The sequence below is a fragment of the Saccostrea cucullata genome, unplaced genomic scaffold, assembly GCF_032062105.1.
Source record: "Saccostrea cucullata isolate Sc308-1 unplaced genomic scaffold, CSIRO_AGI_Scuc_v1 ctg14127, whole genome shotgun sequence".
Taxonomy (NCBI): domain Eukaryota; kingdom Metazoa; phylum Mollusca; class Bivalvia; order Ostreida; family Ostreidae; genus Saccostrea; species Saccostrea cuccullata.
In genome coordinates this window covers 1-17,391 of record NW_026920705.1, presented here as the reverse complement: position 1 = coordinate 17,391, position 17,391 = coordinate 1, and the positions used below count along the sequence as shown (strand labels likewise).

Here is a 17,391-nt window from a genome sequence, read left to right as displayed (position 1 = left end):
ATTTATCTACTAAAAACTTAACTTTTTAGGAATCTCTAAGTTTTTTCTTGATTCCATCAAGTTCAAGATATGAACAACATTTGACTGTATACATTAAATATATTATAGGATACAAATATGAATCTCAATTCATTTCAGTGAACATATCTTGTCTCTTTATAATAGTCTCTTGATTTCATAAATATTTTGTACCTCCCCAACATATATTAATGATATGCTAAAATATAATAAATATTATATCAAGTAACATTAATTCCGTTATTATTTTCTCATTGTGTCATACACATTTGGATCTCTTCAATATACATCAATTATCTAACGTAAAAAATAGATATGGTGCTGCCTGATATTGGGATGCAGTAAATATGACTGCATATTGTTAAAAAAAATAAATATGGCTGCATATTGTTTAAAAAATAAATATGACTCGTTATCATAGGAAAATAATATAGATGCCTATCCTTAAATTATTATCAGACGGATAAAGTTGTCTGCTCAATGATGCGTGTCACAAAGGTCAAGGACGATGTTGAGTTCATCACAGGAGTCGTGGTTGAGTTGACAATAGTGGAGTTGAGACAACCGAGATGTACCAGAGGTTCCTGGACAAGAAGCCCTGAAATCAAGAAATGGCTTTATGAATACTTAAGGAAAGGATCGCACGGGTCCGTGAAAAAATTCTGCCCAATGAATTTTTCTCATTTTTACATATAACCTTCCTAATGTCAATGATACCATTATATCGAAGTATCAAGCATGGTCATCAGGCTTAATATGTTTTACGGTGTGACCGTTGGGGCGAGCGCAGTTTATTTACTATCATAAACCTACACATGTACTGTCTAACATTCAAGAAAAAGAAAGCAAAAAGAATAAAACAAAACAATAAAAAAAAATAATTTCCCAAGCATCGAGATCGAGATTCCAAACTTCTCGGAAGTTTCCGACAAAATCGGAAATACCCGAACCGTTGAAGTGACGAAAGTATGACGTCAGATAAAAAGTTCTGTTGACTTAGGACGCAAACGCTAGTTTTATGGAAAAGAGATTGCATTAAATCGTTCTTTTCAAGTAAGTTGTTGCTATGTTTTAGCCACCATGTTGCTATGCACCGCAACATGTTTTCCGAGTTTCACGGAAGCAACCGACATAACTTCGTCAAAATTCGTAAGATTCCGGTGACGTCATTTGTATCATTTCCGAAGGGCAAGGTGAAGGCCGGTGTTGTGGCATAGGGGTATTTTTTTGAATAAGGTAAGGCAAAATCATTTCGTTACAATTTCGGTAAGAAACAATGTTCCTTTAATTTTTTTTACTATTTTTGATTTATTCGCGCAAAGGACATTGGGTAGTGCAGGAATTCTGGGAATGTTGCACAGAGAAATTTGGCTGACGTATGTACAGATTTCAATCCGAATTTCCTCTGTTCATACACGTTAGTCTATTGAGCTCGCTTCGCGAGCGTCGCTTCGCGACGCTCGCTGCGCTCGCTATAAGGAAGTTATGGTTGCCATGGTAACCACCATTTTTTAATCTTTTGATATTTTATATGAGGTGAATGTTTTATATTGCCATACACGCAACAAAATTGAAGCAAATTTAATATTTCCCTGCAGATATTTAATAATATGCTTTATATTTATTGAAAATAAAAATTGTTTCGGAAACTATTGATAAATGTAGCAATGCCATTGTTTTGGGGGGAAGTATTAATTGTAAATTTGCAGTAATATTTTCAACTCAATAGCAGTTTTTAATGTCTAGACAAAAAATTACCCAATGAATTTTCCCAAAACTAATATATGCTGTAATAGTCATTATAAGTGACTTATGGTTAAAATATGAAGTAAGGTAATCAGATTAATTTTGAAGCTACCCGCATTTCAGTACCCCCCCCCCCCCCTCCTAGAATATTAAAAGATTTCACAGATTTTCATATGATGGTTTGTTGTTGGACCTTAAATATGCATAATCTGTTTAAAGACAATAAAGGCCATATGTATAGATAAATAAATTCTTTTTCCTCTGAAAATCTGGGCTGGTGCTCATTTTATATGTGAAGCACAATGATTTAATTATCACCGACAGTGGTCACGAAAGTAATAACTCTTTTTTCAAACTCAGTTTTTCATCTCCAAAACATTCATTTTGTCATTATATCAGTATAAATAAATAATATATTAAAAACCAGTGCACAGTCCTCAAAGGCCTTATTCTTCATACTTTGAACACTCAGCGATGTTTCTTCTTAGTGACCTGGAATAGGGGGTGGGGGGTGGGGTGTTCAGACATTTGAACACATTGAATGAAAAGAGGTAGTTTTATAAAACTTGTAACTGCATTACATTTTTTTTTAAATAAATGTATTCATCCATAAATAATCTTATTGGCCAAATTATAGTAATAATTATTCTAAATATTCACATTTACACATATTTTTCCTTCCGATTCTTTTCAAGTAAGTACATTAAAAATTTTCTTTTTCTCTCTACATGGATGAGCGCTGTCTCCATTGTGACGTCATAATGTCACAATTGACGTCAAAACTATAGATCTACTGTTTTGATTAAAAAAATAATCATTGATTGAAAGAACTTTCTGTCGCTTTATGATATATGCTGGAGTGAAACATCTATATTCATGTTCATGTGATTAAAAATAAAACATTTTTCAAATGTATTCCCATAAGCATGATGAGTTCACATGTTTCTTTTATTTATTTATGTACATATTTTCCCTGGTATTCTTTCAGATGAAGTGTGTTTCAATACGGCGCATAAAACATTTTACAACAATCGTTTACAATATATGTGCGACGATCATTCAATGTTTACACGGTCAATGTCACTGCTGAAAATGCTAAAGATTTTATAGGAGAAAAAAAAAGTCTCTGCGATATTTTTTTAAAGATATGTCTTCTAGGCATAAGTAGTCTTCGCCGTAACACGTTTATCAAAATCGCCTTCGTTCATCAATATTTATACATGTATCTAGTAAATCACGCCGTCTGATTCTCTTATTGGAAATTATCTATACACAGATGTAGATCCTACGACGGCGTATTAGTGCCATTTTAACAATGTAGAATTTTTTTTTAAATCGTTTGTACGATTTAATAAATCGTTTGTACGATTTATTAAATTGTACAAACGATTTACTAAATTGTACAAACGATTTATTAAATCGTACAAACGATTTACTAAATCGTACAAACGATTTATTAAATCGTACAAACGATTTACTAAATTGTACAAACGATTTACTAAATCGTACAAACGATTTTAAAAAAAAATTCTACATTGTTAAAATGGCACTAATACGCCATCGTAAGATCCTATGATACACAACAATCTTAAATAAAATTCTAATTTTAAAATGAGGATACAAACCCCAAGAAATAAATCAAATTTATTTTTAATGAAATAGATTTCAATGTTAATAGATATACAATAGATAGACGTGTCAAATCGTAAAACATGCACGTAGATAAAAAATATGATCAACGCTCACCAGCACTCTCAGTGCATCGTAACAATCTTTAATATTTTATACTTTCTCTACTTTGAACCCCATTTGTCATGAGCGCAAACATATGACGCTCCTTATTCCGGAAATAGTTGCAGCAAATATTCTTTTTTTATTCACCAAATGACGTGATCACGTGACGCCGTGCAATAGCGTCCTTAAAACTAAAACATTTTCGCTATCTTTTATTCATTTTTTTTTTCATTTTCTTAATAATCAATTGCTACGATGTTGTGGAATTTTATGAATTACACATCCCAAACTAAGTTGCACTGGTTCTGAAAATTCAGCTTTAATGATGATTTTTTCTTGGGAGGAGAATTTTCCTACCTACCCACTGACCAACTTTTTTTCATTCTGATTTGGGAGAGTATAGTTAAACATTGCTGTGAACCAACTTTTATTTGTGTGTGAGAAAATTTAGCATAGTTCGCTAGAGCCTCGTCATCATGAATATTTCTCGCCATGAACCGGTCCTTAAAGTCTCTCTTTCTATTAACAAAAGATCAAAAAAGCCTCGATCGCGAAAATTAATCATCGCAAACTAGATTACCCCCAGTAAATTGTGAAATAAAGTTGTTGCAAATAAAAGTTGGTTTACAGTATTTCAGAGTTGGCAATACCTGCTATACAAGCTGTCATGAGACTTGTGACTATCCCTCCTAACAGAGCTCGCAGTACAATGTGAGCCAGGTCCCCCTTCCTGCTGGGCGCCATGGGACTCAGAGCCCCTAGCTGGATCCCTATAGAGCTCAGATTGGCGAATCCACACAAGGCATAGGTGGCTATGATCTCTGATCGTACCTGAAAATAGCAAATTTTAAAAAATGCATTAATTATGGCAATTATTAATAATTTATAAAAACTCAAGAGGAGGTGATAAGAAAAATATCTATAAACATCAAGTGCCTGTGTACAGAGCATTAGGTGCCTGTTTTTAAAAGAAATAGAAATGAAATTGTGGGTTATTCTGATTGTGAGGAAAATTTCAAGTATAAGAAATTTTTTATATCTTCTCATATTGCAAACTTAGGAAAAAATTAAAAATACAGTGTAAAAGATTAAAGTTAATATACTCACTGCCAAAATATGGCCAATGCACTGTTTTCTGTTCGTAAGATATGTTGATAATTCTCCATATGCAAGGAATTCGTTAAGGAAAGTCTTGATTCCGATTAGCTCTCCCACAATGCCACAGTCTTTCCATTCTACGCCCATCAAGTACGCCAATGGCATCAACACGTAAGAGCAGATCATCTGGGAAGCATTCACATAACATTATAATATGGTAAAACTTTATAGAATTCCAACTTTTTTATTATATTCATTTTTTGACTGTTTTAACATACTCATTTTTTAAATAATTTAATGCAAAATTCAACCTGCAAAACTTTTTTTATAATTCATTAAAGAAAATGATTTAAAAAAAAAAAGACTTGCCTATAAATGTTAATGAACATTTATATTGTTTAAAATTCTTTAAAAAAAATTTTCAGATCAAGTATTGATTTATCTAAGTCAATGTTCTTCAATTCCACCAATTCAATAGGGAATTTTATCAAATCCTGTGTCTATATAGTAAAACTTGTTAAGTATGAACACGGATATTGTGAATTAATGGATTCACTGCAGTGCTCCAAGTCGCACTTACTTTTAGGTTGCTAAATGGCGACCTAAAACTTTTTTTGGTCGCCATTAACAAATTTTTCACTCGCCATGATGAAAACGTGAATAACGCAATTAAAACAATGAACTAACATCCACATGTGTTATGTTTATATTAAATCAAAGATTATTGATTACTGTGACTAGAATCTTTTGCTAGTTGAAGGATATATTTTTATTAAATACAACCACCCTTTGTATGGTACACAGAAGAACACACGTAATCAGATCCTAGAATTAAAGTTTAATCAAAAGAAAATAAAACTTTGACAGTTGTTGAGACAGGACTTTGCCAATATTGTTTATCATGTTTACCTGTTTACTTACTACTAAGTGTCTTACCCATAACGCAGTCATTATCAATGCCGCCAAAACACTTAATTAATTGTGATATGCAAGCCATTGACCAAATACTTTAATAACGAGGTCAGAGAAACTCTAGAAAGTTTATGACATTTGGATGCCATTCTCTCAGAGACGATATGTATATACGTTTCTGGTTCTATCAAACTTAACTATTATAGCACGCTGTCATAAAATTACGTGATCCAATTCCATACGACGCTTTGTAAAGTGTGTTAAAGTGTATATCTTCAAACATTGTCTTGATAGAGAATCTTGAAAATGTAAATCTCGATACCGATCATAAAAAGATGGACGTTGCCAGCCCAAATTTTCTCAGTCACGAAAATGCGACTTATTTTAATTTCTAGTCGCAAAACCAATTTTTTGGTCGCAAATGTGACCGTTTTAGTCGCAACTTGGAGCACTGTTCAGCAAAGTTATTTGGATACTCAGTTATACAAATTAATGAATTCCTTATACAGATATTAAGAATGACAGATATTATAGTAAAGTAGTTTCACAGGTCCCAGCGCTACTGTATCTATACCTGGACCTACCTGGAATGAGAACTCGGGATAGCCTACAAAGCCACCAAACCAAGAGAGAACGGCATTCACAAACTCCAGCATAGCCAGGAATGCGATCAGGTTAGCGGCAATGTTGGCCACCAGTTTAATGGAAGACGAGGCACCAGCAGCTGCTGCCTCCAAGATGTTCCTCTCTGTCCTATGAAAATATAAATTTTAAATACTTAAAGTACCTCAAATTACCAAAATTACCTCAAATTACCGAAAGTACTTCAAATTACTGAAAGTACATAAAATTACTTAAAGTACCCCAAATTACTAAAAGTACCATAGATGACTGAAAGTAACATAAGTAATTTAAAGCATTCTTAATTATTAAACTACTAAGAGTACTATAAATTACTAAAAGTGCCATTAAATCACAGTGACTAAAGAATTTTTAGGTGCTATTAATTTTAAACTTGACACATTTTTTTACCCTATTTCTATTCTGAAATTTAAAACTAGGGGAAAGTGTTGCTATTTCGGACGGGGGTGTTATTTCGGACAGTCAATAAAGAGCTTTATAACTTTCTCTCTTTTGTTATTTATTATGATATTAAAACTTACTTCTGTAGATAATACATTTACAAAATGGTTTACAAAGAAAATCTTTGCGTGTGTCAACTCAGGTGCGACTTGTTGCCATAAATAAATGACCTTCACCGACTCTGCTGTGGATGACGCTAATATCCGTCTACTTTCAGTTTGACAGGCAAAATGGCGCACGGTTAAGATAATTGGTTTTTCTGCTAAAATTTATTTATACAAATTATAAATGTGAATAAATTCCATTGAAATTATTATTTTCTTCAATATTTCATAAAGAATTATCTTGTAAATGCAAATAATTAACCGAAATTGAGGTGTCCGGAATTACAACACCTCTATGAGACACAGAAAACGTGACTAAAATTTGACCCATTACTGGCTTTAGACCTTTTATATATTCCGATAAACTTGCATTACTGACCATAGCTCGTTTTTTTTTTTTTTAATTTAAAACATGTAAATGAACTTTTAAAATGATTGTGTTATTTTTTTCCCCATTTTTTTTTAAGGGGGGGGGGGGTGATAAAGAGAGGGAGAGAGAGAGGGGGGATTGACTCTAGATCTGCCAGTGTAACATACCTGTACATGTGTTCAGTGCTTAATATTTTTAAAGCCTTCTACTTACAAAGTTCACATCATTTAATTTAAACAAAAAATAAATGATATTTACGTATCCCCTTTAATTATGCCATTCAATTAATTGTTTTTTTAAAAAAAAATAAACATGCAACATAATGTACATGTAATTAAGATGTTCATTTGAAATGGGTTTCTCAGACACTAAACATTTTTTTATGTATTACAGTTCCACAAAAATAAAAATGCCATCCCCAAATTAATCAAATTTAAAAAAAAACAAAAACATTTGGATTTAAATATAAATTGAAAACGTACTTTGACTCATGGTTATACATGTATAAATTTACCTGACCACAAGGTTCTGTAGATGTTATATACATATGTATTTGTTAGGGCTAGTCTACCTGGCAAAAGATATTCAGGTGGGTTTTTCTTTTCGAATTCCTCATTTTCATTTTTTATTCCCCGATGTCAAGCAATATCTGACACTGAGAAAATATATACATATTGAGCATCTGAAGCATGATTTATATCCTTCTCTTAAATGTCTTTTTTTTCATTTAAAACCTTAGAATTTTTTTTACCAGACTACGATATACTTAGTCTAGTACTTTGATGGTTAAAAAAAATCAGTGTTCATATCGTTTTTTTAAATAAATTTACTTTGGTTAAATAAAAAATAACATTGAAAGAAAAAAATTAGAAGAAAAACCCAAGAAACAAATGTGAAGAAAGTAATAAATGAAATAATTTTATTATATATCTGGATATCATATGTGTGTTTGCTACACATATTTATCCTACATATTGTTCACGCTACTTATAATTTTTGCGGCAAATACAATTTTTTTTCTACTGAAAAGATTTTATATTTTATTGCATACATATCCCGACAAAAGCTAGTCAAAGTTCCCTGCTGTAATTAGCACGACCATCGTGTAATCTGTGCGACACAGCAGCCAGCAATACCTTTTTTACCCACTGTCCGACATTGTAACACCGTGTGTCCGAAGTTACAACACCACTGTCCGAAGTTACAACCTCCTACCTGATACTGTTTAAATGCGTTTACTAATGATATTATCTCAAGAAAAGAGCCGATGTACAACGAAAATAAGAAGCGGAAGGTTTTCTGCATCGAACGGTGTATAGCATACCTATATTAATCGGTAAATGCCAAGTATATCCGAAAAAGCATTCTGAAGTGTCCGAAATATCAACACTTTCCCCTAGTCATGGAATTTTACTTTTTTGTTTAAAATCTGCATGGATACACTTCCTTTTCAAAATGCCAAAAGTTATCTTTCCTTGTGAAGAAAACAAGGAGAGAATTTTACATATTGAAACTGATCTTCCAATTATAAAGTTTTCTAACATTGCCCATACTTTTCCTCCTTGTCAAGGTCCGAGGCCTTGCTGAGTTTGCTGGACTCGGTCTCAGGGTACAAGAGTTTGGACACTGCCAGGGCACAGGGGGCATTCATCACAGAGGCACACAACAGGTGCTCAGCTGATACCTATAAAGTCAATAACACGGGACATTGCTGAGACTGGGAATTGTATAAAAATTATTACAGCCAAAAGTACTTCATACATGTACATGTTGTGTACCATAATGATTAAAAGAACATTTATAATGTCATTTTTACAAGTCTTAGTATATGGAATATAATATGTAAAGAATTTATATTTTTCTATCTTTCAATTCCACATCAAAACTTTTTTTCCAAGAATACATAAGGAATTGGAATATATACTTCAATATGCATTTCAATATGCATAAAAAGTACCTGCCGTTTCTCAGACCTACAAAAGTCCATCAGAAAGTTGTTTCAATGAGCTGAAAATATTCTTGTACTTACTCCAAATGATATGTAAGCAGCTAGTACTCCCCCCGCAATGGTAGCGAACCCCCCAACCATGACGGCATGGAGCTCCGACTTTGTCATCAAGGCCAGGAAAGGACGAATCAGGATAGGGGCTTCCGTCTAAAAATAGAGTAAACCAGAAGAGCATATATACAAAGTATCAACATTTTGTATGACTTTTTTCTTGTACAGTAAAACTTGTCTAATCGAGATGTTGTGTGTAATAAAATCCTGCCTAATATGATGTTAACTTTTCAGTATGATCAATTGTTTAAAATATTGTCTGATCCCAAGTGTTGTCTAATCCCAGCCAATTTCTACAGAATAAGCATTAGCTAAGTGACGAGTTTGACCATAATTGCATTTTTTTCCTCCAGGAAGTGAAGAAAAAAATATTTAAAAATAAAATCAGAATATAAATCTTGTGTGGAAAATTCAAAGGGAAGGGAACCTACTTGTCCAATGAAAATATTGCCAGCAGCACACAGAGATTCGGGTGCAGATGTACCTAGACTGACTCTCATAACCCAGGCAATCTTATTGATGACAACTTGCATGGCTCCTATGTAGTACAGCACGGAGATAGCACAGCTGAAGAACACAATCACAGGTAGTACCTTAAAAAGAAAAAAATATCACACATTATAGAATTAGTTAAAGAAAGTTAGACTGAATAAATGTATAACTATCAGTTATAACAGATTTTCTAAATCAAAGGGGAATAACTCCCTGTTTATCAATTTTTTTTTATTTGTTAATTATGACAACTTTCTAGCAGATTGTGTAAACAAAAGGATGAAGCAAACTTTGATCAAAAATTATTGAATTTGAAAGTATCAATAAAGTATTAATAGTTACTAATTAAATTTCAAGATTTTTTTCACTTGGCAAAGAGACTTTTTTCCTTGAACTGACATAATTTACAAATGAAAAAGATAAAATTGGGGTTGTTTAATATGGTTAAATCAAAGAGCATCAAAGTCTACTTTTCTTAAAAAAGGATAGAGTGTTTGGGAAAAATATTTCTGAAAATAAAAATGAATTATGTTTTCAATCTGAAAAATCATGTTTGTCAAAGAATATTTCTTAGTAAAAAAAAAAAAAAAAAAAAAAAAGACAATAAAAATGTCTGAATACAATAAAAATGGGAAAACACTGAAAATGTGAATATAATAAAAATGTGAATTCAATAAATACCCACCATCATGGCAAATGGGTGATCTATGTATTTGTCTCCGAACACAAACTTGGTCCCTGTGTTGGTAAAACTTAGAAAGGTTTGAACCTGATTTCCCAAAAACTCAAACACTGCTTGACCAACACTCCATTTCAGAATCAAAGCAGCAAAAAAGAACTGCAGGGCTAACCCTCCAAATACTGGTCGCCAATTTACCTAGGCAAGAAAATGTGTAATTGACATAAATATCAATCAAAATGGTGGATATGCATCTATACAAGCATTTTCATATTTTTTCGTAACTTTTATATTTGTAGATACAAAATATGAGTACTATTGAAAGGCATACTTTCAGAAGTACATTGTATGCTGCCAGTTACAAAATTAAAATATTGTGTTCATTCAGTGACTGCTAAAACACCAATAATTCTGTTATTCCCAACAAAATTTTAACAGTAAGGCACTCCCATACGTGTCTTTATACCGATCAATAATTGTTTATTGGAGGGTATGGGGGTGATCGAGGGCTACATGTAACTGTCGTGGGGTGGAGCTTTCTTTTGTGGGAGAGGACAATCGAAGTTTTTGAAACTTTGTCCAAGCCCTCTGATATATTGTCAATAAAGTATGTTCAAAAAACTTTTGTGGGGTGGGAGCTTACTGTTGTGGGGTGGCTTACTTTTACCATTCAGGGAGTGGCTTACTTTTGTAGTTTGGAAGCTTACTTTTATCATGCTAATGGGGTAGAAGCTTACATTTGTGGGTTGTGGGTAACTAATGTGGGTGTGACTTACTTTTGTGGGGTGGGCGGAGCAGATGAGGAGGATGAACAGGAAGAAGACATAACCACAGATGGAGATCAGATTCCGGGGGCGATCCCAAACCGAGAAAGCTGTAACGGCAATGGCGGCAACAACCAATAGAATGCAAAACACACTGAAAAAAATCAATTCAAAATTAAATATATTTATTTGGAATTTCATTACAAATGTATTTGAATAAGCATATCAGTATGCAAACTTTGACTTTGACAGGAACAATTAGTACTGTTGATATATTTTTTATGATATCAAGATTTCTTTATAAACAGGTAATCTCGTAACATATAAAATTAATAAAGTGCCGCGCCACAGCATGATACGCCCGTCAAAAAATTACAATTTTCTTGAACAGTTTAGGTGCAAGAAAATCACATCAACCTTGATTCTAAGATTTCGATGATTTTTCCATTCCTTAAAATATTTATCCATCCCCTGTGATGTAGGCATCAATTATAATAAATATTACATCACTGATAGATTTCTGTGCTGGTTCTGTTAGACCTTGTCAAATGCCCATCATCAAATTAGTCTTAACAACTTAATCTATACCAAATTAATTTTGAAAAGAAAAGGCTGGCTATCAAATGACATATGTTATAAACTGACCAGCAGTTCTTCTGTCTAATCCCCAAAGGGTACAGATAAGGTCACTGCTTAATCAGAGCGACTGAGACAGCTAGCCTTCCTACATTGAACTCATTAATTAATCTTTAACTGGATGCTTGTCTACTCATTACTACCAAGAGATGAATGGGTCTGCACTATCTACTATAAATTTAATAAAATACTCAAAGATTTTTTTTTGATTGAGATTTAATGATATGTAATTCATATGGACGTGCTGATTCCACCCCACCCCAAAAAATTAGTTTTTAAATTAATAATATTACATAATATCAGATTAGTCTATTATGCAATATCAAATTAGTTTTAATTACTTTTCATCAAATTCATTTTAAAACTTAAGCTAGTCAACAAGAGCTATTTTTAATCAAACAGGCTTACCCATTTGCCCAATACTCAAGGGATATAGATAACACCAATGCTAGCTCCTCGCACTCAAAACCCATTAATTTCTCTCTAATTTGACATGCAATTTTCTGTTTTCAAAATTCTTCTTGACCAGTGCTTGATAATTACACTCATGGGAGAGGCAGGATTTCTCTGACATACATTATATTTGTTATAGATTGCTGTCAAGTATATGCTTAAAAAAAATAAGTATTTTCTTGATTTAACACTTTTTTAATAAGAACAGTGCAATACTCTTACATTACTTGGAATGCGTAAATGAATAGTAAAAAGACACATTTTTTTTTAAAAATTCACTTAAATTAAAGGTCACAGTGACCTTGAAATAGGTCGCGACACACCTTCTACCTAAGATGCATAAACTGGCCAAGTTTGATGATTGTAGATCTTATGGTTTTCTAGTTATGGGCCGGAAAGGATTTTTCCATATTTGGCTATAACTTCTTAAATAAAGGTCAGAGCGACCTACTTTTTGTGCGCGACACACCTTCTACCCAAGACGCATCAGATGACAAAGTTTGATAATCCTAGGCCTAGTAGTATTAAAGTTATGAGCCGGAAACGAAAAAGCTAACAGACAGACGGACAGACGGACGGACACGAAGCCTATAACATAATACGTCTCGTCTTAAGACGGGCGTATAATAATTTCTAAAACTACACACACACATGCATGTTGTGACCTACATTTGAATGACCTTGACCAGCATCTGATGTTGATCAAGGACAGTGGCGAGGGGGAAGACCAGTTTTTCCGAGATCTTTCCTCCAAATTTCTTCCTCACCAGCCAGATAGCGATACAGGTCACTGTCACCATGGTAATAGCAATGAGAGGTGTAGGGTCCTTGACCTGTGACTGGTGTGTGATCACCATGGCAGCCACAAAGTAGGCCAAGTACAACACACTCAAAGATACATATACCCCCTGCAAGTATAAATCATAAATTTGATTAACAATGGAAACTTTTGAAAGTACACAAGATAAACATTATAGAATCAGCATTAGATGTCAAAATTATAGAATGTCTTAATGTACAAATAATATCATTACAAAACCCAGTAATTTATATTTCTGAATTTCCTAAATGTTTCAGCATTTACTAGGGATGTCAAATCGGTCAATTTTCAATACTCGGTTACTCGGACGTTTTTCCGATCGAGTACCCGGGTACTCGGTAAAAGTGTAAATAAATATGAAAAAGTAAATTGAAAACTGTAAAACATTGTAAACTCTTGTAGAAATAAAGCCAGATGCACTGATAGAAGGCTTATCCGTAAATGTATTTCTGTTGTAATAATGATGAGCACTTCGTGCCCGACGAAATTTAATATAACAATTTTTTAAATTCAATTTATTTATCAGAAAACACAAGAAAAAAATCATAAGTTGCATGTTCACAGTGTTTTTGCTTAAGAAAATAATCTGCTCCGTAATTGTAATGTGACTCTTTGTCGCGTTTGACAACCAGGTATCAGTCGTCAGAGCTACAGTACGTACAGTATCAACTTGAACTTGATCAAGTTCTCCTAACAGAGCGGATTTACGATTTTCGTACACTTGTTCGATCCGAGATTTATATGGTATTACGGGACGGTATTCAATGATGGACATTAGTTTTTTTTAAAGTCTTTGCCTTCAACCAGTTGTATTGGCAGGTAATCAAACACAACCATATCAACAATCACACGTGTAATATCATCCGCTCTTTTCCCGAGAATTTACGGCTTCTCGGAGAATTGACAAAATTATCTAATTTATTTCAACATAATGGATCTTAAACGATGTTCAGTGAAAACAAGTAATAAAGCCAAACAAAAAATAAGGGAAGAAGGCAGCCGAAGGTGAGAAAAGCCAGCTACCCCAGGTAATTGGTCACGATAATTACTGTATAAACACTGCCACAGGCGATAACGGTCATTTAGAGTCGTAGTAAACCCTAATTACTGTATGTACAAGTGCAATGAGCATTATACGTTTTAAAACAGATTGTTTAATGCATTAATAAATAAGATTAAAAATATTCAAAAATATACATCCGAGTAACCGAGTACCGATTTTAGTATTCGATACTCGGACGTTCGATCGAGTACCCGGTTAACCGGGTACTCGTTGACATCCCTAGCATTTACTGATTACACTTCAAATTAAAGTTATTATTACTACTTATAATTTTTTTTTATTTTCTCTCAACATTTTAACTTTTGTAGACATGTTAACTTTCACATTATAAATTCCCCTTTTCTGATTAGTATCTCAGTTAATGTTAATTTTAACAGCCCTAACTTCCTGGATAAGCAACCTCAACATTTTTTATATATATATGTATAGTGTCTTACTTACCATTTTGATGTGGGAATGATTAGACTTGTAGAAGTTGGAGGCCCCGCTGTGGATTTTGACAAAGCTGTTAAACAACATGTTACTGCTGTCCTCAGAGGACAATATAGAGCTGCTGTCTGCTGTTCCATTGATGTCTCCTTTCTCTGTTTGGGGAAAAAAATATAGAAAATATGCAGAGTTCTCTCCCTTTAGAGAGCCAAAAGGTAAAAAAGTTGTTACAAGTCATAGAGCTAAGTTTTATTCTGAAGTGCATATTTTTTTACCTGAAACTTTTTATTTATCAACAAAATTTTGCATACAAAACTAAATGCCTTATGGTTTGATTACATTATTAGACCATGCTATGTTTAGTTAGTACTGAAAGAATGAATTGCAGAGCCAACCTGACTTTCAACAGTTCAATAAAAAAATTCTGTACTGAATTACATAACCACAAAAGACTTCGAGAAAATGATTAAGGGGGGAGGGGACAACATGACAAACCTTTTTCGATACATAGTGAAATTCCCTCTGGGACAACATCGTCTGTCGGAACTTCCGTGTACGTCGTAAGTAAACTGGCGTCAGATTTCTCGTACTTCATGGGGGTGGAGGAGATGAAGGGCTTTGACATTTTAGAATCCTGAAAAAAATTAATATATCTGGTCTAAAGAACTTTTGTTGATGAGTTTAGTATAAATACATAAATTGGTACATTAATTGAGGCTAACAAGGAAATCTACCACTCTTCAGAATGCATCATAAACAAATGATAAATGTTTCAACAAAAGATTCTGCATTCTCTGCAGCATTCAACGAATCTAACCCCCCCCCCCCCCCCAAATAAAAAACTCGTATTTAGAATGTGTATTTGAATTTTGTCAAACTGTAAAAATTATTTTTGTTTTAAATTTTTTCTGGCTTTCACATACTATGGACATACAAAAAAATTATGATATGTATCCTCACGAGCATAATGGACTTAATATTAAATTCATCTATTCGCCTAGCTATAGGTTGTTATTCAATACATCATGCCATAATCTGGTTTGAAGAACATTGTACGTGTACAATGGCATTTCTAAATTAAAAACATACACATTAAAATGTCTGTAAAAGAAAAGTTCACATATTATATTTCACAGTTTTTTCGATTTATTAATTTTGAATTTGATAAAATTAAAATAAAATTCAAAAAGTATATTTTTTTCTTTTCTATAAACATAAACCCTTTTCTTTGTCTTACCCGATGTTGTGTTTCCCTCTCTTTCCTAGAAAGGAAATGCAATTTTTTAGCGCGCAACGAAAGCGCGTTAAAGCGCGCCACGCTTAATCTCTTGATGATGCAACCAATCCATTGTCAGTGTATTTTTATTAATAACTCAAAAAATGAATGAATAACCTAATTCTTATAATAACAAATACTTGAAGCAAGTATTGAGTAGCTTAGTAAACATACGTGGTGTTAATCAATGTATCGCTAAGCATATAAACAATATTAGATCTAACAGGAAATAAAGGCATTTCATTTCTTCACACATGATTTGGGATTGTCTCTCGCTACCACATATGCACATGGCACGTCATGTTTCGTGAAAAATCAAGCGATCTAAAACAGCTAACGAAAATCCGACATGTGGAATTTATTTAGTAACCTTAAAATCAATATTATTCAACTAAATGAAATTTTAAAATAATTAAATAAGCATAAAAAACTTACTTCTTTCATCACTGGTTTCCACGTCCCGCGTGTACGTTCATTCACGGTTTTGTGTTTCCCTCGAATCGATAAATGTAAACAACCAATCGTGTGACTCGGAGATGATCGGCTTTTCTCGGTACGATGGTTTTGTGGGGGCGGATCACATTATTTGTGAAAAAGGATTTAACAGTTAACAATATTTACTGAATTGACATTCCATTTTTGGCAATATCTTTAAAGCTTTTTTGAAACGCTTCAAATCTTTAAAAAGAATTTTTTTCCTTTTGAAATAATCTGGAATATTGTTTTTTTAAATAATTTTTCTCATGATAAAAAAAATTGACAGACTTCAACATTTTCAAGATTATAATATTTCAAACAATTTCAATGACTTTAAAACTGATTGTACCTAGCAGACCTGTAATAATTTTAAACTTTGAAGCTTCCTCGGTTCAGACACCCTTGTCAATTGTGCTCTTTTTGACAAAGATTACCGACAGTTACCGAAATATTAGTCATTTTGGAAGAAATAATTAGATGTAAATGGCAAAAATATATGTCGCTATCCGTTTGTATGTGGGCTGCATTGCCAAGTTCATTCATTTCTGACCTTGATTAAATTTAAGGTGTTTACTTTAAGGGTTTAGTTTCATTGAGATCGAAGAACGAAATTATGGTCTATTATACACATGCAGATTAATAAATAAGGATGGATTTTAATGAATCACGTATACACTACAATACGATTACACGTATATACTTTACGATAAACACCCTGCCCTTTTGTACCCTTTATTTCTGTTATTGATTTGATCGCCTATAATCCTTGCTACAGACATATATTATTTTGATATTTGTAACACCTAAGGAATCAACAATGAATGATTCTTCACTTGTGATCAGTTAATCGGTGCATTTAAAGGACATACGATTAACATTCTAAAAATAACAAAAAAATCAATATAGTTTGTCTGGATTTACAATCAGTTTTATAGCCACAAACACCCTTTTGTTATTTTAAATTCAAAAGTCACAATTAATGTCTTTATCAAAGATAATGTTTCCATTCATACACTTCGGGAATACTAGATTGAATACATAATTATGTATATAAAAGTACCTCATTCCAATCCTCAATTGTGCATATGCATGGAATCTACAGGATTTAATATTTATAATCTTTTGCATATCCCTGCTTAACATAATAATATTTAATTTTCAGAAACAGATAGGTATGG

General features: G+C 32.9%; 1 protein-coding gene across 2 annotated transcripts; it reads right to left on the bottom strand.

Annotated features, from left to right (window-relative positions):
• Positions 1-473: 473 nt before the first annotated feature.
• On the bottom strand, positions 474-16,380 carry LOC134256156 (solute carrier family 28 member 3-like). Of its 2 annotated transcripts, none has more exons than XM_062738779.1 (13): positions 16,172-16,380; positions 14,956-15,094; positions 14,473-14,615; positions 12,818-13,056; positions 11,072-11,213; positions 10,302-10,493; positions 9,556-9,717; positions 9,095-9,220; positions 8,619-8,749; positions 6,093-6,261; positions 4,606-4,782; positions 4,149-4,329; positions 474-616 (listed from the first exon to the last, which is right to left on the bottom strand). In XM_062738779.1, the coding sequence occupies exons 1-13, from the start codon at positions 16,178-16,180 to the stop codon at positions 474-476; spliced, it is 1,953 nt and encodes a 650-aa protein (XP_062594763.1). In that variant the 5' UTR covers positions 16,181-16,380. The 2 variants fall into 2 exon arrangements, with proteins under 2 accessions (XP_062594763.1, XP_062594772.1); XM_062738788.1 differs by lacking the exon at positions 16,172-16,380 and adding an exon at positions 15,698-15,730.
• Between the last annotated feature and the right edge of the window lie 1,011 nt (positions 16,381-17,391).

Bases quoted from the DNA above. Each gene is read 5' to 3' on its own strand.
- LOC134256156 (XM_062738779.1), bottom strand. The intron at 14,616-14,955 runs GTTTGTCATGTT...TTCCCCAAACAG, and splicing joins TTCACTATGTATCGAAAAAG to AGAAAGGAGACATCAATGGA. The intron at 617-4,148 runs GTATTGCCAACT...TCTTGATTTCAG, and splicing joins CATGACAGCTTGTATAGCAG to GGCTTCTTGTCCAGGAACCT.